We start from the raw sequence: 15680 nt of genomic DNA, 5'->3' as shown, positions 1-15680 counted from the left end.
TCCCAGTATCGGGATGTCTCCGTGCAGGCGTCCTAATGCACACGTTGATGGCCGGCCACAAGCTGGGCCCTGTGAGCCTGGCTACCCCTGCCACCATGCTTGTTTCCTTCCCCTGGCATGCTGGATTCCACTTAGCCCCCCATTCATAGTCTTCTGGAAAGAGCGTGTTTGCATCTTATCAGTCCAGTGCCCTGCCTTGTCCACCATTTACTCAACCTCAGTCATTCTGCCTGCCCCTGGCCAGAGAGGGGATGAAGTTTTCAGATGGAGAAGGCTGATGCTCCATGGCCACTGTGGTAGAACTCTCTCTGCTTCCCACCTCTGCTTCTGCCCTTTGCCTTTGAAGGAGCCCAAGGAAGCTTTCCTGGTGTTCGTACTGGCCTGCCTGCTGTGTGTAGGGGGCTCTTTTGTGGAAGGAGGGTGTGGGGAAAGAGGAAACAGCCCAGAAAGGAGATGGGGGCGAGGAGCGGAGAGTGAGGGAGGGTAGGTGTGTGTGGACACGTGTCTGTGTGTGCCTGCCTGGGTCTCTCTGAGCCTGTTGTCTCTGTGCGCGTGGATGTGTCTGTGTCTCCTAGAGAATCTATGCCCAGCCTGGCAGACGGGAAGGGATCCTAGACTTGGGGTCTGTGGGTGAGAGAGGCCCAGACCCAGAAGGCCCTCCCAGCAAGACGCACCAGGCCCCAGGGCAGGAGCACGATGCCAAGGGCTTGAGAGGTGTCAATGCCGGAGCTGCCAGCGCACGGAGGGTGGTCTTCTCTCTCAGCAGGGGCCGCTGCAGCCCCTGAACACCACTGAGCTGCGGGCCCTGGCCCAGAGACCATGAACTCCCATTGCCATCCCTATGAGGCCTGAGGAGAGGAGTCTGGCTTTAAGAGGAGCCTGTCAGGCCACAAGGCGCCCAGGCACCCACTCCCAGATTACAGTCTCATAGCCAAGACCTCTGCCCCTGCCAGGCCCCTGGCAACCTGTGCTCCATAGGAGCAGGCCTTCGAACTCGCCCTGCTGCTTTTCTGGGCTGGCGGCGCCCATTCCTCCCTTTCCCCATGATTCTCTGAGGACTCCCTGACACTCGACAGAAACCAGGATGTGTTGTGGGCCTGGTGGCCAGGTTCTTTCTTCAGTCCCTTCTGTGAGCATCTCAGAGGGCTTGCCGGCCTGAGCCTGCCTGCTGGACTGGCGGCTGGCCTGTGCCCGGGCCTGGCAGTGTGGAGACGTGGGGGGGTCTGTGGCTGCTCTCTCACTGCCTCTCTCTTTCTCTCCTCAGAGATTCAGAAGCTGGTGCTGGAGGGCCGAGTTGGGGAGGCCATTGAGACCACACAGCGTTTCTACCCAGGGCTGCTGGAGCATAATCCCAACCTGCTCTTCATGCTCAAGTAAGTTTGGGGCCCTGCCAGCTCCCCCCCGTCACCCTGCTGGTGGTGGGAATATGCAACCTGGACCAAGCCCAGAGCATGGCTGCTCTGCTCCTTCCACAGGTGCCGCCAGTTTGTGGAGATGGTGAACGGGACTGACAGTGAGGTCCGCAGCTTGAGCTCTCGAAGCCCCAAGTCCCAGGACAGCTACCCTGGCTCCCCCAGCCTCAGCCCCCGACACGGCCCCACTAGTTCCCACACGCACAATACAGGTCAGCCGCTCTCCGGAGGGCTCTGGGAAAAACTGGTGTGGAGAAGCAGGGCCATCCAGACACCCTTCCCCAGGATGGGCTCAGGGCTTGCTGCCAGATGTGGAGGGGATGGGAAATGGGACCATTGCAGTTACTCCCGGGCCCCCACTGGGCAGCAGGCTGGCCCTCCTCTTCTGACCGTCCCCCGGCTTTTAGGAGCAGACAGTCCCAGCTGCAGCAACGGCGTCGCCTCCGCCAAGAGCAAACCGAACCACAGTAAATACCCTGCACCCAGCTCCTCCTCGTCCTCATCGTCCTCATCATCCTCCTCATCTCCCTCCTCAGTGAATTACTCTGAGTCCAACTCTACAGATTCCACCAAGTCCCAGCCCCACAGCAGTACCAGTAACCAGGAGACCAGGTACCTGTTCTGCTCAGCTTCTTCCTCTCACTCTGTGCCCACTACAGCCTGTCCTGTGAGCAGCCCCTGCCCTGTATCCCCAACTTCCTCACCTGCTCTGTGCCTGGAATAGTAGTTGTGGACCTGCCAGGCCAGACTTTGGCTCCAGCTTCCCATCTAGCTCGTGATTCAGCTGCTGCTTCCCTTGGCCCCATCTTTCTCCAGAGCCGCTGGCACTGAGAATGTGGTTGCCTCCAAGGATACCAGGCCTCTCAGAATGCCCCAGGGACTATACCAAAGGAGTTTTTTCTGGGCTCAGTTCTCAGCCAGACAGTTTGGGCCAGTAGAGGTTGTAGACTGCAGACTGTAGGTGGCTCTCAGCACCCCAGCATGCTTCAAGGCTGACCCGGGTTTGGCTCCCAGACATGCCTGTCCTGACTGGTCATTGGGGGTCTAGAGGTGCATAGAAGGAGTGTGCCAACTCAGAGGAGGGCTGGGGGGGCAAGAGTCACAGAGACAGCAACGGGACTGGAGTGGGAATGAGGTGACAAGCCTTTGGGGATGGCTGGCATCACAGTAGGGTCCAAGTGTTGGAGCCTGGGAACCTGGGAGCTATCCTTTCATGCCCTTTGGGGACCTCAGTTTATCCACAGCAGCCTGTGGCTGAAGCCTCAATGGAGGCCCACCCAGGCTGCTCCAACCACATTCCCTTAGCCAGCTCCCATCTCCACCCTTCTCCACAGCGACAGTGAGATGGAGATGGAGGCGGAGCATTACCCCAACGGTGTGCTGGAGAGCATGTCCACACGCATCGTCAATGGTGCCTACAAGCATGAGGACCTGCAGACGGATGAGTCCAGCATGGGTAAGGCTGTGCCCTCACCCGCCCACTGTTGCGCAGATGGCTGTGCTCAGTCCCGGTGCCCTCTCCCCTCAGTGGGGGTAAGGGTGGGGCTGGGCAGGCTGATCCACTGCCTCTGTAGCCATCACAAATGGGTGTTTACGATGGGAAGACCTTGGCCTGCTGCCCAGGCTGGGTTCCTTCATTAGTGGCTGGAGGGGGTTGGTGAGAGCAGGTACCCTTATGAACCCCTTACATCTTGCACAGGGTGGGAGAGGAAAGCTTCCAAGTCCTGCCTGACCCCTAGACCCTATGCTGGGTAGACTAAGAACAGCTCAGCTTGGGGTGGCCCCCCTGCGCCTCTTAGCCCTCGCTTGCCTCCACCAGAAGGGCACTCACCCCCATCCCCAACCTAGGTCCTTCTTGCCATGTTCTCTTCGGGGTCCCCACCCTAGTCCTCCCTTGTTTCTTTGTGCCCTCCCGATGTGCCCCCTGCTGGGCTCTGGGTGCAGATGATGGGCATCCGCGGCGGCAGCTCTGCGGGGGCAATCAGGCGGCCACGGAAAGAATTATCCTGTTCGGCCGCGAGTTGCAGGCACTGAGTGAGCAGCTGGGCCGGGAGTATGGCAAGAATTTGGCCCACACGGAGATGTTGCAGGTATGGAGCAAACCAGGCTTTTGTACAGAGTGGGCCCCTGTTTGGTAGTAGGGGCGTGTGGTGACTCTGGGAGGGCACTGGGGGCAGCAGCAGTAGGAGAGAGTGAGCTCTAGGCAAGACCGTGGTGGGAAGTGGGACATCGAGGTATTTTGTGCCCTCCCTGACACCATGCAGGGCATCGTATCCCCCTGAAGCCATGGGGCGTGTTGGTGCGTACCACAGTCCTCTCAGAAGTGCCCTGTTCCTTAGGATGCCTTTAGCCTGCTTGCCTACTCAGACCCCTGGAGCTGCCCAGTTGGCCAGCAGCTTGACCCCATCCAGAGGGAGCCTGTGTGTGCCGCCCTCAACAGCGCCATTTTAGGTAAGTGGCTCTAACGAAAATAAGCTGTCCCAGGAGTGCCTGGGGTGGCCCGTCACCCCTCCCTTGTTTGTCCAGATCAGGGCAGGGAAGTCTGCCTAGAGGCTCTCTGGTGGCCCGCAGGACTCTTGGGCTCCCGTGACAGAACCCTGACCTCCCTCTGCCCAACTGAGTCGGCCAGCTAGATCACAGTGGGCCCTAGACTATGACGTGGGCCCAGGCCAGCTCATTGCTCCAAAGAAAGCTAAGGTCCACAGGGCCATAGCCTGGTGGTTTGAACACACATGGAGGCATATGAACTCTCTCTTCCGAGAGATTCTGTCCACTCTCCCCAACCTTCTGCTCCCAAAGGAACTTGGACCTGGGCTCAGCCCTGATCAGGGCAGTGACCAGGTCTTGTCTTTTCTCCACAGAGTCTCAGAACCTGCCAAAACAGCCCCCGCTGATGCTCGCCCTGGGCCAGGCATCTGAATGTCTACGGCTCATGGCCCGAGCGGGCCTGGGATCTTGCTCTTTTGCCAGAGTCGACGACTACTTGCACTAGCTGACCACACTGGCTGGCCCCGCCTGGCCCTCCCTTGGCCCCAGGGCTGGAGCAGCCCTGCTCTCCATCGGCACCTGGTGCAGGGACCCAGAAGCCACGGGCAGAGCCCACTCCTCCTGCCTGGCCTCCTCTGTTCCTTTCCTCCCTTCCTTCCTTTCTTTTTCTCCCACCTTCAGTCTCTCTCTCTCTCCCTCCTTCACGTGCAGCGGCCTATGACACAGAATTGGCTGGTTACTCTTCATGTAGCGCCTTCTATTTTGAAAGAGGGGGGTTGTTTTGAGGAGAGGTTGGGGTTTTTTAATCTTTTTCTTTTTTCCCCTCCTCCTGACTGAGCCACCAGTATTTATCTCTGGAGAGTTTGTGCTGAGCTGGTTTCTGCTAATTTAGTCATGAAGCCTATCCACGTTGGTGATAGCTTATTATTTTCATAAGTAAAAAAAATGAGATTATATATATAAATATATATATTAAAAAAAGACACAGTATTTATCGTAGTGTTAGTGGTCCAGCACCTCTTGGGTGAGGCTGTCCAGACACCATGTTTTTATTTGAGTACAACTCATCAAAAAAGAATCATCTCTGTCACCTCAGCCAAGGGATTTCTTTATTTCAGGCTTCCCCTTTGTTGAACCACAGGCCCAGCTGCAGCCTAGGGAGGCCCAGTAGGCTTTGGGAGCCTCATAGTGGGCAGGATAGGCTAAGCTGGTTTGCAGCATCCGAGAGATGTGGGTGCCTAGGCCTCTGAGAGTTGAACTGAGCAGAGAACTTCAGGGCCAAGGGGCCAGAGAAGAGATGACTTGGCCCAGGGCTAACAGCAAAACAAGGGAGAGGGTCCTCGGCCAGCACGCTGTCCCCCATCCTACCCTGTCTCTCACTGCCTGCCTTGACTGACTCTCTCTCTTCCCTTTTCAACATCCCACCTTTCCTTGTTGTTAAGATGGCCAAATACTTCATTTCCTCTAAACTGATTGCCTGGGAACTACCTGCCTTCAACCTGAGAGCTACTGTGTGTCAAGCTGCGGGGAGGGAGTCTCCTACCAGGACAGAGGCCCCTGGGCACAGGGGCTGCCTTCTTCCTGCCTGGGTCTTCACCGTCTCTGCACAGCTGAGATGGAATCAACACTTCTGTTGAGAAGCCAGGACCTTGTGGAGGCAGATTTATGGACTGCCAGTCGCCAGAGTGGATGGAACCTTTGACCCCCCAGGCCAAGCCTCACTGTAGCTGTGCCAGGCAGCTCCCTGCAGTTTGGCCCCAGTCAGTCTTAGGAAAGACTGTTAAGAGTATTCGCTGGCCAGAGGAAGGGACCTCATGGGCTTGACAGATGTCCCACTGTCCATGTCCGACGGATCCTCACAGCTAGTGGGTCAGAAACCGTCTTAGTACTGCCATCAGGGAATCAGGAGAGGAAGGGCTAAGATGGCGGCCAGGACTTGAGCAGGCTGTCTGTGGAGAGGACTGACCGCCCACGGGAAGGAAAGGGAGGTGCCCTCCCAGAGGAGCAGGAGGGGCCAGGATTTCCCTATTTGCTTCACAATGGGAGGGAATGTACAGATGGCCCCTGCTAAGGGGCAAGTTCAGAAGTCAAACTTCCAGTCCCTGCCTGGATCTGGGCTCTCCACCAGTGCATACTGGAATGGTTGGAATGGCCTGAGGTGCCCACTGAGACTTGCTGGACCTACAGCTGGACAAGAGAAATAATTGAGTTGGACTAAGTGCTGGTGATGGGGTCAGGGCCCTTGGCCCTGTGCTCCCCCAGAAGTCTGTCCTGGGACACAATCCTGAAGGTTGCTGCTTTTTCTTGGTCCCCACTGGGGCCCCAGCTGGCAGCCCAGAGACCACGAACCATCAGGAAGGTGGTGTCCTGTCTGTGAAGGAGATTCATCCTCTGCAAACCTGGGAATGCCCAGCTCTCAAACCAAGGGGTTGGAAAAATCAGGCTGTTAAAATGGTCGGAAGCACTCAGGACTGCGAATTACAAACCAGAGGCTTTTACAATTGGAATGAAGTTCAGAGACCATCTACTCCACCAATCCTCTCCTCTTATAGCTAAGGAAACAGGCCCAGGAGATTAAGTGACTCAATATATGCGGGCAGAACTGGGACTAAGCTCATCCCTGTGGCTTGGACACTGTTTAGGCCTAAAGCTGAATGGCAGGCGAAGGATTACGCTGGTGAGGCCTCCAGCAATGTCTGAGCAGCTGGTACCTTCAGGGGTGTGTCAGGGGTGGGGATGGGCTTGGGTTGTGGAGCGGCGGAGAGGGCCCCGGAGGGCTCAGGACAGCTGTGTGCTGCTCGGGGTTGGGTGTCCGCCTGGCTCAACACTCAGTGCCCACGGCCACCTCCCCATTTTCTGTGCCTTATCTCACTGTTTCAGCTGAGTCCAAGTTGTTTACTCTGTTCCTCTCCAGAGGGGCACTGAGTCCCAGTTGGACAGAACACCTTCGGGACATTAGCCTTTGCCCCACAAGCTGTGGAGAGGACCAAAATTAAGCTGCTTGAGCCCACTGTCTTGCTGATAGTCCAGGCCTGCCTGCCAACCAGCGGAGCCCCTGCTGCACACCCAGTCCTACCAGCCTACTTCCAGGAGCCGAGAGTGGGGAAGGTACCTGGGAGGAGTCCTGGTGAAGAGCTGGACTTCAGCCAAGGAGGCAGGAGGAAGACCTGGCTCTGTTGGGTCGTTCAACCCTGGGGGAGCAGCCTTTCCCTCTTACCTTTTCCTGTTGTTCCACCAAATGGTCGCTCTCTTCCAGAGCAGAAACTGACGGATACGCAACGATAGCCAGAACCCCTGTTCCTCACCCACCTAGGTTTGTGGCTGGACGTGGGCTGGCAGAACAGGGACATCAAGAGATGGAGAAGGGGGACTTCCCAGCCTCCCAGCATCTTCCTAGCCCGTAAGCAAGCACAAAGATGAGGCAGAGATCTGTCAGAGCTGAAAGTTCCTTTGGTTGCTCACAACTCAGGTATGCACACCGTGTGGCAGCTGGACAGCAGAGCCCTACTTGACCGCAAGTCCCGTGCACCCAGACCTGTGGCCAGATCGTGCTCTGGCTGCCTCAGGCACTGCCTCTTTGCATAGGGTTCTCCTCCATTAGAAACTACAGCCGACTCAGACGTCCTCCACATTGTGCACACTGGTTCTGCCTTTGTCCTCGCAAGTTGATACTTGGCATTAGCATGAAACTTGTGGGTGTGGGAGGGTTTAGAGAGAATTCTAACACAAAACATCCTATTAAATTGTACTTGAGAGATGAAAAAACTCCTGTTGTATTTTGACAGAATTATTTTTATTAAAATACACATCCATGAACAGTCATGAGTGTCTGGTCTCTGTTGTGAGTCTTACTGGAATTGAACCATCCCTAATGTAACACAGGTGTCCTGGAAGGCTTGGCCCCTTCCCAGTTCATCTGTTGGGAGTGTCCAGGGCCTTGGTGTCTCCTCAAGGACCCTCAAGACTTTAGCAAGACCCCAAAGAACATAGGTTTTGATTCTCTCCTGCGAAACAGCCTTCATCCAAAACAAAAAGTAGCAAATTCAAAAAGGTGGGCCATAAGACCTCCTCTCCTCAAAATAAGATATTTATTTACTTATCTGGCTGTGCCAGGTCTTAGTTGCGGCACTCAAGATCTTTGCTGTTGCACACTGACTGTCTAGTTGTGGAGCACGGGCTCCAAAGTACATGGGCTTCATTGCCCCATGGCATGTGGAATCTTAGTGATTGAACCTGCGTCTGCTGCATTGCAAGGCGGATTCTTAACCATTGAACCACCAGGGAAGTCCCCAAATAAGATGTTAATACATTCCAAATATGTTCACTCCAGACACTGGACAGAAAGAACTCTGAGGGGTATCAAAGTTAGCTTCCTTTCAGTCCAAGGGAAAAACTCATGCTGAAAAATTATAGTTTGGGTGACCCTGTGAAATTAACCTTTCTCAGCTTCAGTTTCCCCATTAACATGGTTAATTCTGCTACCCCATAGTAATAGAGGATTATAGCATGCATAGAGCAGGGCTTGGGCAGCAAGAAAGAACATATCTTTCAGGGAAAGAACATATGACTGCCCTGCCTCCATGAGGATGCCCCCTGGTGTGACAGTCCTGCTCCTGCCTCAAGCTGCCTGGTCTGCCCCCAAGGCACCAGGATTTTATGCAGAGGAGGGATAAAATAGATGCTTCTGTTCACCTGGAGGTAAGACTAGAAGCAAAGAAAAGGCCAAGGTGAAACACAAGAAGGCAGGTTTGAGAAATATTTAGTGGATGTTAGCACCACAGGATGAGTGACCGGATGTGAGGGAGATTAGCAAGAGAGAAGGCAGTTTCGTGCAAGATAATACAGGAAACTGGTCAGTGGTGGCTAAGTCACAGGGGTGAGGAGGTTTGCTGGAGAGCATATAAATCCGTATCTCAGAGAGACATGTTTCCTGGGACTGGAAAAGGATTCTGTGCCCTAGTAAACAGCAAAAACTGTCATGGATGCTCAGAGTAAACATCACCTGCTAATTAAAAGCTCTAAAAATTCTGTCTTAAGATGTGTAGCTTAATCCAGCATTTTCCAAACTTGCATTACTACAGAATGTTTCACTCAAGGCCATTTTACAGGACTCTCGGGGAAAAGCTGCTTGTTTCCCAGCCTTTTGGCTAAGATCAAGTGTACTATGGGGGTTTCCCAGGCGGCAGAGTGGTAAAGAACCCGCCTGCGAATGCAGGGGATGCAGGAGACTGCAATTTTGATCCCTGGGTCGGGAAGATTCCCCTAGATTAGGAAATGGCAAACCGTTCCAATACTCTTGCCTGAAGAATTCCTTGGACAGAGGAGCCTGGTGGGCTAGAGTCCATGAGGTTGCAAAGAGTCAGACACCACTGAACGACTGAGCAAAGGGGAAAGCTAGTGTAGAAGGAAGAGTGGAGTATTAGATTAAGTACAAATGTCCTGGTTCCATAAGTAAAGCCGCAGTAAATTCATTTCCCTCCAGACACATTTCCAGCATAGCTTGTTTTATACTAAGGTTTATAGGTTATTTTCGCTGCTCTAGCGGACAGTCTGGTGAAACAAAGGGTGGTCTCGTTACAAAGTCGTATTTATTGGGGGAAAAACCGGTTCCAATAAAGAGATCAAGGGGGACTGAGGCCACAGTCTTGAAAAGCACTGACATGTAAGCACAACCAAAGAACACCCAGAAGAAGAGGAGCCCAGATAGGCACGAAAAAGCGAGTCTTTAGGAGTCAGAAAGCCAGGAAGTCCGGCGAGTTCGAGAGAAATGTTCTGCAAAGATAGATTAGTCATCCAGCAGCCGACCTTCATTCATTCCGAGACAACCAAGGCCCACCACAGAATCTCCTTGTTTTTCCAGCCAGGCAAGCGACCGGAAAAGAGCCTAGGATGGGAAACCGTCGGCTCCACCGCCGGAAACGAATGACCAGGGCTTCCAGCCAGAGGCTTTACCTCCGCCCGGAGTCAGTGAGCATGCGTAGCTCCTGGACACGGCCCCTCCCAGCGCTGGTGCTCCCCAGTCATGGAGCATGCGCAGACTTCCCGCCGTCCCGCCCCTGCTTTTCCAGAGACCCCGGTTCCTTAGAAACCAGGCGGCGCGTTCCCCGTGGCGGCGCGCTAGATTCCGGGGCCCGAGCGTCCCTGCAAGCCTCCCTCACGCAGCACCAGTGGCTGCCGAGACCCGTCCGGGCCCATGGTCTCCAGGGCGGCGCAGGGCGGGGGATGCCAGCGTGCCAGGTGAGAGGCGGCGCGCGACGGCGGGTGAGGATGTAGAAGGGCATGGCGCGGCGGCGAGCGGGCGCTGGCCGGGCCTCCTCGGCGGCCCGGCGCCCGAGGTCGGAAGCGGGGATACGCAGCGCAGGAGCTGGAGGGGGCCGTTCTAACTGCCAGCGCGGGCTCGGAGTTCGGGAGTCGCCCCGGAGTTGGTCCTCTCACCTCAGAGATAGGACCTGCAAGTTTCGTCGTAGAATTGTAGAATTTTGGCTCCTGGAAGGACCTTGGCCATAACCCATCCCTTTACTGGACGCGAAAACCTAGGCTCCCCTGTCCATTGCCCACCAGCACCCCTTACCTGTGTGAGGACCGCCGCTTTGTGGCTAAGGATGTGAGGTGTGGGAACCTCAGACAAAGGGCCCGTGGCGTAGCTGGTCCATCGTCTTTCACAGTGAGAAGGGACCTGAGGGGACATATCTTTAGGGAAAGAGAGTTCAGGTGCCAGGTGGGAGAAGGGACACTCCAGAAGGTGCGAGTGGCTCAGCCAGTCCCGGAGTGTCCGCTGGCCACATCTCTGGGCCTGGCTTACCTCTGAAGCTCAAGAAGGAAGCAGAGGAACTTGCAGAGACGGAAGGTGAGGTGAAGCATTCTCAAGGAATTATCACATGAATGGTGAGGGAGAAGGGGGTCCGGGAGATCAGGACTTGTGAATGGTTGTGTGAAGCGTTTACTGCAGAATCTAAAGAACCAGACAGGAATAGAAAAGTTTAAAGCTGCCTTGGAGAAACACCAAGGAAGGTTATAAATGTTATTTATCTTCAGTGTTCCCACGGTGTCATTGCTGAGGGCAGGACATGGGAGGAAGGAAGTGGTGACTTTTGAATATCCAGAGCCTAGTGGCGGAGGGCACAGAGGACCTTTTGAAGCTATGGGACACAAAGGTTGGAGATGGAAGAGCCCTGAATCTGTGACCCTTCAGTTGAAAGGAACAGCTGTTTAAATTAGGAAAGACACTTCATGTGTTATTGTGATATGGAGAAGATGAAAGTTAGAGAATCTGAATACATTCTTGATAAGGAAACTCCTTTCCTTCTGAAAAGCTACACCAGGGATCAAGAGTTTTAAGGCCATCCATTTTACAGAAAATGTGCAAAAGTTACTGCTTTTGGACTAGGGTTTTTAGCAGACAGTTCTTTTGGATGAATGGGCTTCCCTGGTGACCCAGACCTTAAAGAATCTACCTGCAGTGTGGGAGACACAACTTCAGTCCCTGGGTGGTGAAGATCCCCCTGGAGAAGAGAGTGCCTATCCACTTCTGTATTCTTGCCTGGAGAGCTCCATGGACAGTGGAGTCTGGTGGGCTACAGTCCATGGGGTTGCAAAGGGTCAGATACAACTGTGAAACTACCACTTTCACCTTTTTTTTTTTTTTTCTTGTGGAAGGACCCCCCCCCTCAACCCATGCACACACACACACACTTTTTACAGTTTAAAGCTTCTGTTGTAAGAGACTTTCCCCATACCACCTGGTTGTTCTACTTTTCCTATAGAATGAGTACTTTGGATCTGATCTGTTATTTTTACTTGCTGGAAAAATTCAAATATGTGATTTCTATAGTAATACTGGAACCCACTAGAAGTAGAATTAGCAGAATCTAAAATATGGCACAAATGAACCTATCTGCAAAATAGAAACAGATTCTCATAGAGATCAGACTTGTGGTTGGCATGGGGGAGGAGAAAAGGGAGAGATAGACTGGGAATTTGGGGTTGGTAGAGGCAAACTATTATATTTAGAATGGATAAACTACAAGGCCCCACTGCATAGCACAGGGAGCTATATCCAATCTCCTGGAATAAATTGTAATGGAAAAGAATATTAAAGAATTTGTATATGTGTGAAACTGAGTCACTTTGCTGTACAGCAGAGACTGGCACAACATTGTAAATCAACTGTACTTCGGTAAAAAATAAATTTAAATTTTAAAAAGGGAAAAAAGTACTCTCCCCCAAAACATAAAGATTTGTAATATGGGGAAAAGAAATGTGTGATTTTTAAAAGGTGGTCCATGCTTCTAATCATCAAAGTCAGTTTGGCACTTGATAAAACTGATTTTCACTGTGTATTTGAAATGGCAGCAGGTTTTTTCCCCCTCAGAGTGATAAGAGAAGATGCATTGAAACTATGATAATGTTAATAGATCAAATTAGTTTTTTAAGAAAGCTTTGTTGTTCTCTTGTTCATAAATCAGTGCTGGCCCATAACTGTGGATATTATGGCTGTGCATTTTATTGACTTTTCTTCTATCTTTGGAAATACTTGTATAAATAACTCAAGAGAGAAGGGTATGTGATCTGGGGGAAACATTGGCACTGTTAACCAAATCCTGTCAGAAAAGCTTTGTGAAAATCATTGTATTCTGTGTAGAAACCCTCATTACTTTAGCATTGGCCCACATAGAAGACAGACAAGTAGGCCAAAATCCAAGTAGGATGGAAGGGAGCAATTACCATCTGTAGTGCTGGAGAGGGTGTGGGAGGTGCTTTGAATGTCAGTACAAATACTTCCTTGAATGAGCATTTGGAGAAGATATAGCTTAAATGTGGTGAGTGTGCCCTATGGATGTGTGTGCATTATTTTAGCCCCTATAATCAGAAAGAGACTAATTTTCAGATAAGAAAGATGGGCATACAGACTTTCAGAGTGTTTCTTTATCACTATGGCAGTGAACCTTTGACAAATAATTACTTAACATCCATTCCATCTTCTGGGGCAGCTGAGGGCAGTTATCAAATCTGGCCTGTAATAAAGTAATCAACAGTATTTAACAGGCTAACTTACCAGATAAACTACTAATGCTAACAGGATTTACTTTCTCTGAACTGATTCTCGGGAGAAATGAAATGGGGGCACAGTGTGATCTGATATGGGAGGTTGTAATATAAAGTTGGTGTTCACAGAACATAAGAATCAGTGACCAGTCACTTAGATGCAGGAGAGGTGTCCTTTTGATGCCTAGTAAGTCACTTATGTGTATCTATAATAGGAGTTTCAATCTAGGATAAATCCACTGTTGAAATCAGACAGTGTCTAGAAAAAAACGGGAGGTTTTGCTGTTTTTGAGAGTTCGTATACAGTATAGTAGTAGGACATTATTTTTCTTTTTTTGGGGGAGGACCTTTCGTATTTCTCTCTTTTTAGTTAGTTAGTCTATTTTTGGTTGTGCTGGGTCCTCACGGCTACCCATGGGCTTTCTCTAGTCGGGGTGAGCGAGGGCTGCTCCTCGTTGTGGTGCGCGGGCTGCTTGTTGCTGTGGCTCCCTTGTTGCAGAGCACAGGCTCTAGCTGTGCGGGCTTCTGCAGTTTCAGCACACAGGCTTAGAAGCAGTGGCGCACGGGCCCAGGTGCTCTGAGGCATGTGGAATCCTCCTGGACCAGGGATCGAACCCATGTCCTCTGCACTGGCAGGCAGGCTCCCATGCACTGTATCACCAGGGAAGTCCCAGTATACTGTGTACAAGTCCCAGGACATACATACCAAAAAAGCAGCTTTGTATAAGTAAACTTCAAGAGAGCCTAAGAGTCCAAATTACTTGGAAATTTAGATGTCAGGTGTTTTTAAAAGTGGAGACTGAAAGATAATTAAAATAAGGTTGGGCTCGTGAAAATCAAAATGGAAAAAAGATACTGAGAAAAACATGAAAACAGTAAGACTGTCTAGCACACTAACATTCACTCATGAATTAGCCATCAGGTCAGGAATAGCTCGTTAATGTACCATCTCTTTAAATCCAGACAAAGGAAGTGACAAATGGAGTAAATATTTCAGTTGCATGATGATGGGAATGAACACTTAGGAAGTAGGAATAACCATTAAGAAGGAAGAAGTGAGTATTCCTGCATTACTTAAATACACTCACACCCTGCCCTTAACGTGTGCTCTTTAGTTCCTGTTCCTAGAAGAGGAGCTGCGAGCAATGCCTTTGTCCTAGGTACTGTTGGTTTTCAAGGTTCCCAGTGACAAAACGCCGCATCTCTTGGGATCCAGGATTGCCGTGGCGACAGCTCAGTCTCCCCACCACCTCTCAGAGCCATTCCCAGAAGCATCTGTAAGGGTTCCTGTCTGTCTTCTGCCTTGAAAGATTGGGAATGAAGGCTTGGAGGAGTGGAAACGAAGTACTGAGCACGGTCTCCCTTTCTGGCCTGGGATAACTGTGCTCCTCCCAACTGTCAACTTTCAGTTTCTCATGAGAATAGATAATTCCAAAATATAACCGGAAATACTTCCTACTTGGCTTTGAGATTTACCCTATCGCTTTACAATCTCAAAATCTTTATTATTTCTTTCAGAATTATATTTTTGCTTAGAATGCTAATGCTATAGGCAAATCATGTAATTGTTGCTTTAGTTGCTAAGTCATGCCCAACTCTCTTGCGACCCCATGGACTGTAGACCACCAGGCTCCTTAGTCCATGGGCTTTCCAAGGCAAGAATACTAGAATGGGTTGCCATTTCCCTCTCCAGGGGTCTTCCTGACCCAGGTATTGAACCTGTGTCTCCTGCATTGCAGTCGGATTCTTTACCACTGAGCCACCGGGGAAGCCCAAATCATATAATTACTGGGCCCTAGTTTCTTAATCTGTGTAATTTATAACAGAAAACAATTTAAAAATGACAGAAATGTCTAACACTAGAGAAAGGAAGAGCTGGTTCACATAATTAGTAACCCTTAAAAACTGTGATAACGTGAAAAATGCTTATGTCAAAATAGTAAGTGAAAAAAATCAGGAACAAAGTTGTGAATATAATTTGATTACATTAAACAGGTGTAAAACTTAGCAAAAAGAGTATGAGAAGAACACATGGTAATTTCTATAGTGAGTGAATATTAAAAAAAAATAAAAACCTCCTAAAAGTTTCTTGCTTATGTAAAGAATGATACTGAACTTGTTTTCTCTCTGCAGGCCTTCAGCCTCTTCTTGCTCTCTGACTGAATTAAAAGTGGGGGGGGGGACTCCCCAGGTGGTCCAGTGGTTAGACTCTACACTCCCGATATAGGGGCCCAGGTTAAATCCCTGGTGTGGGAACTAGATCCCACTTTACCATCTGAGCCACCTGGGAAGCCCCTAGATCCCACATACCACAACTAAGAGTTTGCATGCTGCACCTAAGGCCTGGCACAGCCCAATAAATTTTATTTTTTTTAAAGTGGAGGGAGAATGATGGCAGGGACCAGGAAGCACCGATGTTTCCTAAGGCAGGTGTCATGAACCAAACAGCAGTGCTGTTCCCTAGGATAATGAATTTGCTTGTGTGTATTTGAAAGGTGACCATAGAGCTCTTAGACTGCTTTCCAAGACTGTTTCTTTGGTGCTTGTTGATGGATAGTTTTGACCCTCAGGGTCTCTTTGGGTGCTTGCTGACGGATGGTTTTGTGTTTCTGCATCCCACAGCATATTGGAGGATGTTCCACGTGGTTAATGGCTTCTGCAGCCCAGTGGTGGTTCCTGCTAGGAAATAGTTATGTCTCAGAGGGGCCTCTCTGGGGGTGGCTCTGGAAGCGTGTG

The 15680-nt window shown here is 51.1% G+C and overlaps 2 protein-coding genes across 3 annotated transcripts in view; both read left to right on the top strand.

The window, feature by feature from the left end:
• Positions 1–7718, top strand: part of RANBP10 (RAN binding protein 10) — a 58080-nt gene extending 50362 nt beyond the window's left edge. The window contains exons 8-14 of the mRNA XM_005692156.3: positions 1265–1373; positions 1476–1624; positions 1820–2024; positions 2747–2868; positions 3357–3502; positions 3752–3863; positions 4274–7718. Of these exons, the coding sequence (XP_005692213.2) occupies positions 1265–1373; positions 1476–1624; positions 1820–2024; positions 2747–2868; positions 3357–3502; positions 3752–3863; positions 4274–4404 (974 nt within the window). The 3' untranslated portion in view covers positions 4405–7718. The remainder of the gene's footprint in view (positions 1–1264; positions 1374–1475; positions 1625–1819; positions 2025–2746; positions 2869–3356; positions 3503–3751; positions 3864–4273) is intronic.
• Positions 9451–15680, top strand: part of GFOD2 (glucose-fructose oxidoreductase domain containing 2) — a 41543-nt gene continuing 35313 nt past the window's right edge. Inside the window, exon 1 of one of the 2 annotated variants that reach the window (XM_018062170.1) lies at positions 9451–10136. The gene's annotated coding sequence lies outside the window, so the exon portion shown is untranslated. Of the gene's footprint in view, positions 10137–10640; positions 10747–15680 lie in introns of those variants that run through there. The other variant, XM_005692155.3, reaches the window with a different exon arrangement.

This window comes from Capra hircus, chromosome 18, assembly GCF_001704415.2.
Source record: "Capra hircus breed San Clemente chromosome 18, ASM170441v1, whole genome shotgun sequence".
Lineage (NCBI taxonomy): Eukaryota > Metazoa > Chordata > Mammalia > Artiodactyla > Bovidae > Capra > Capra hircus.
Note: the sequence above shows the minus strand (reverse complement) of the source record. Positions and strands in the feature narration are given on the sequence as shown.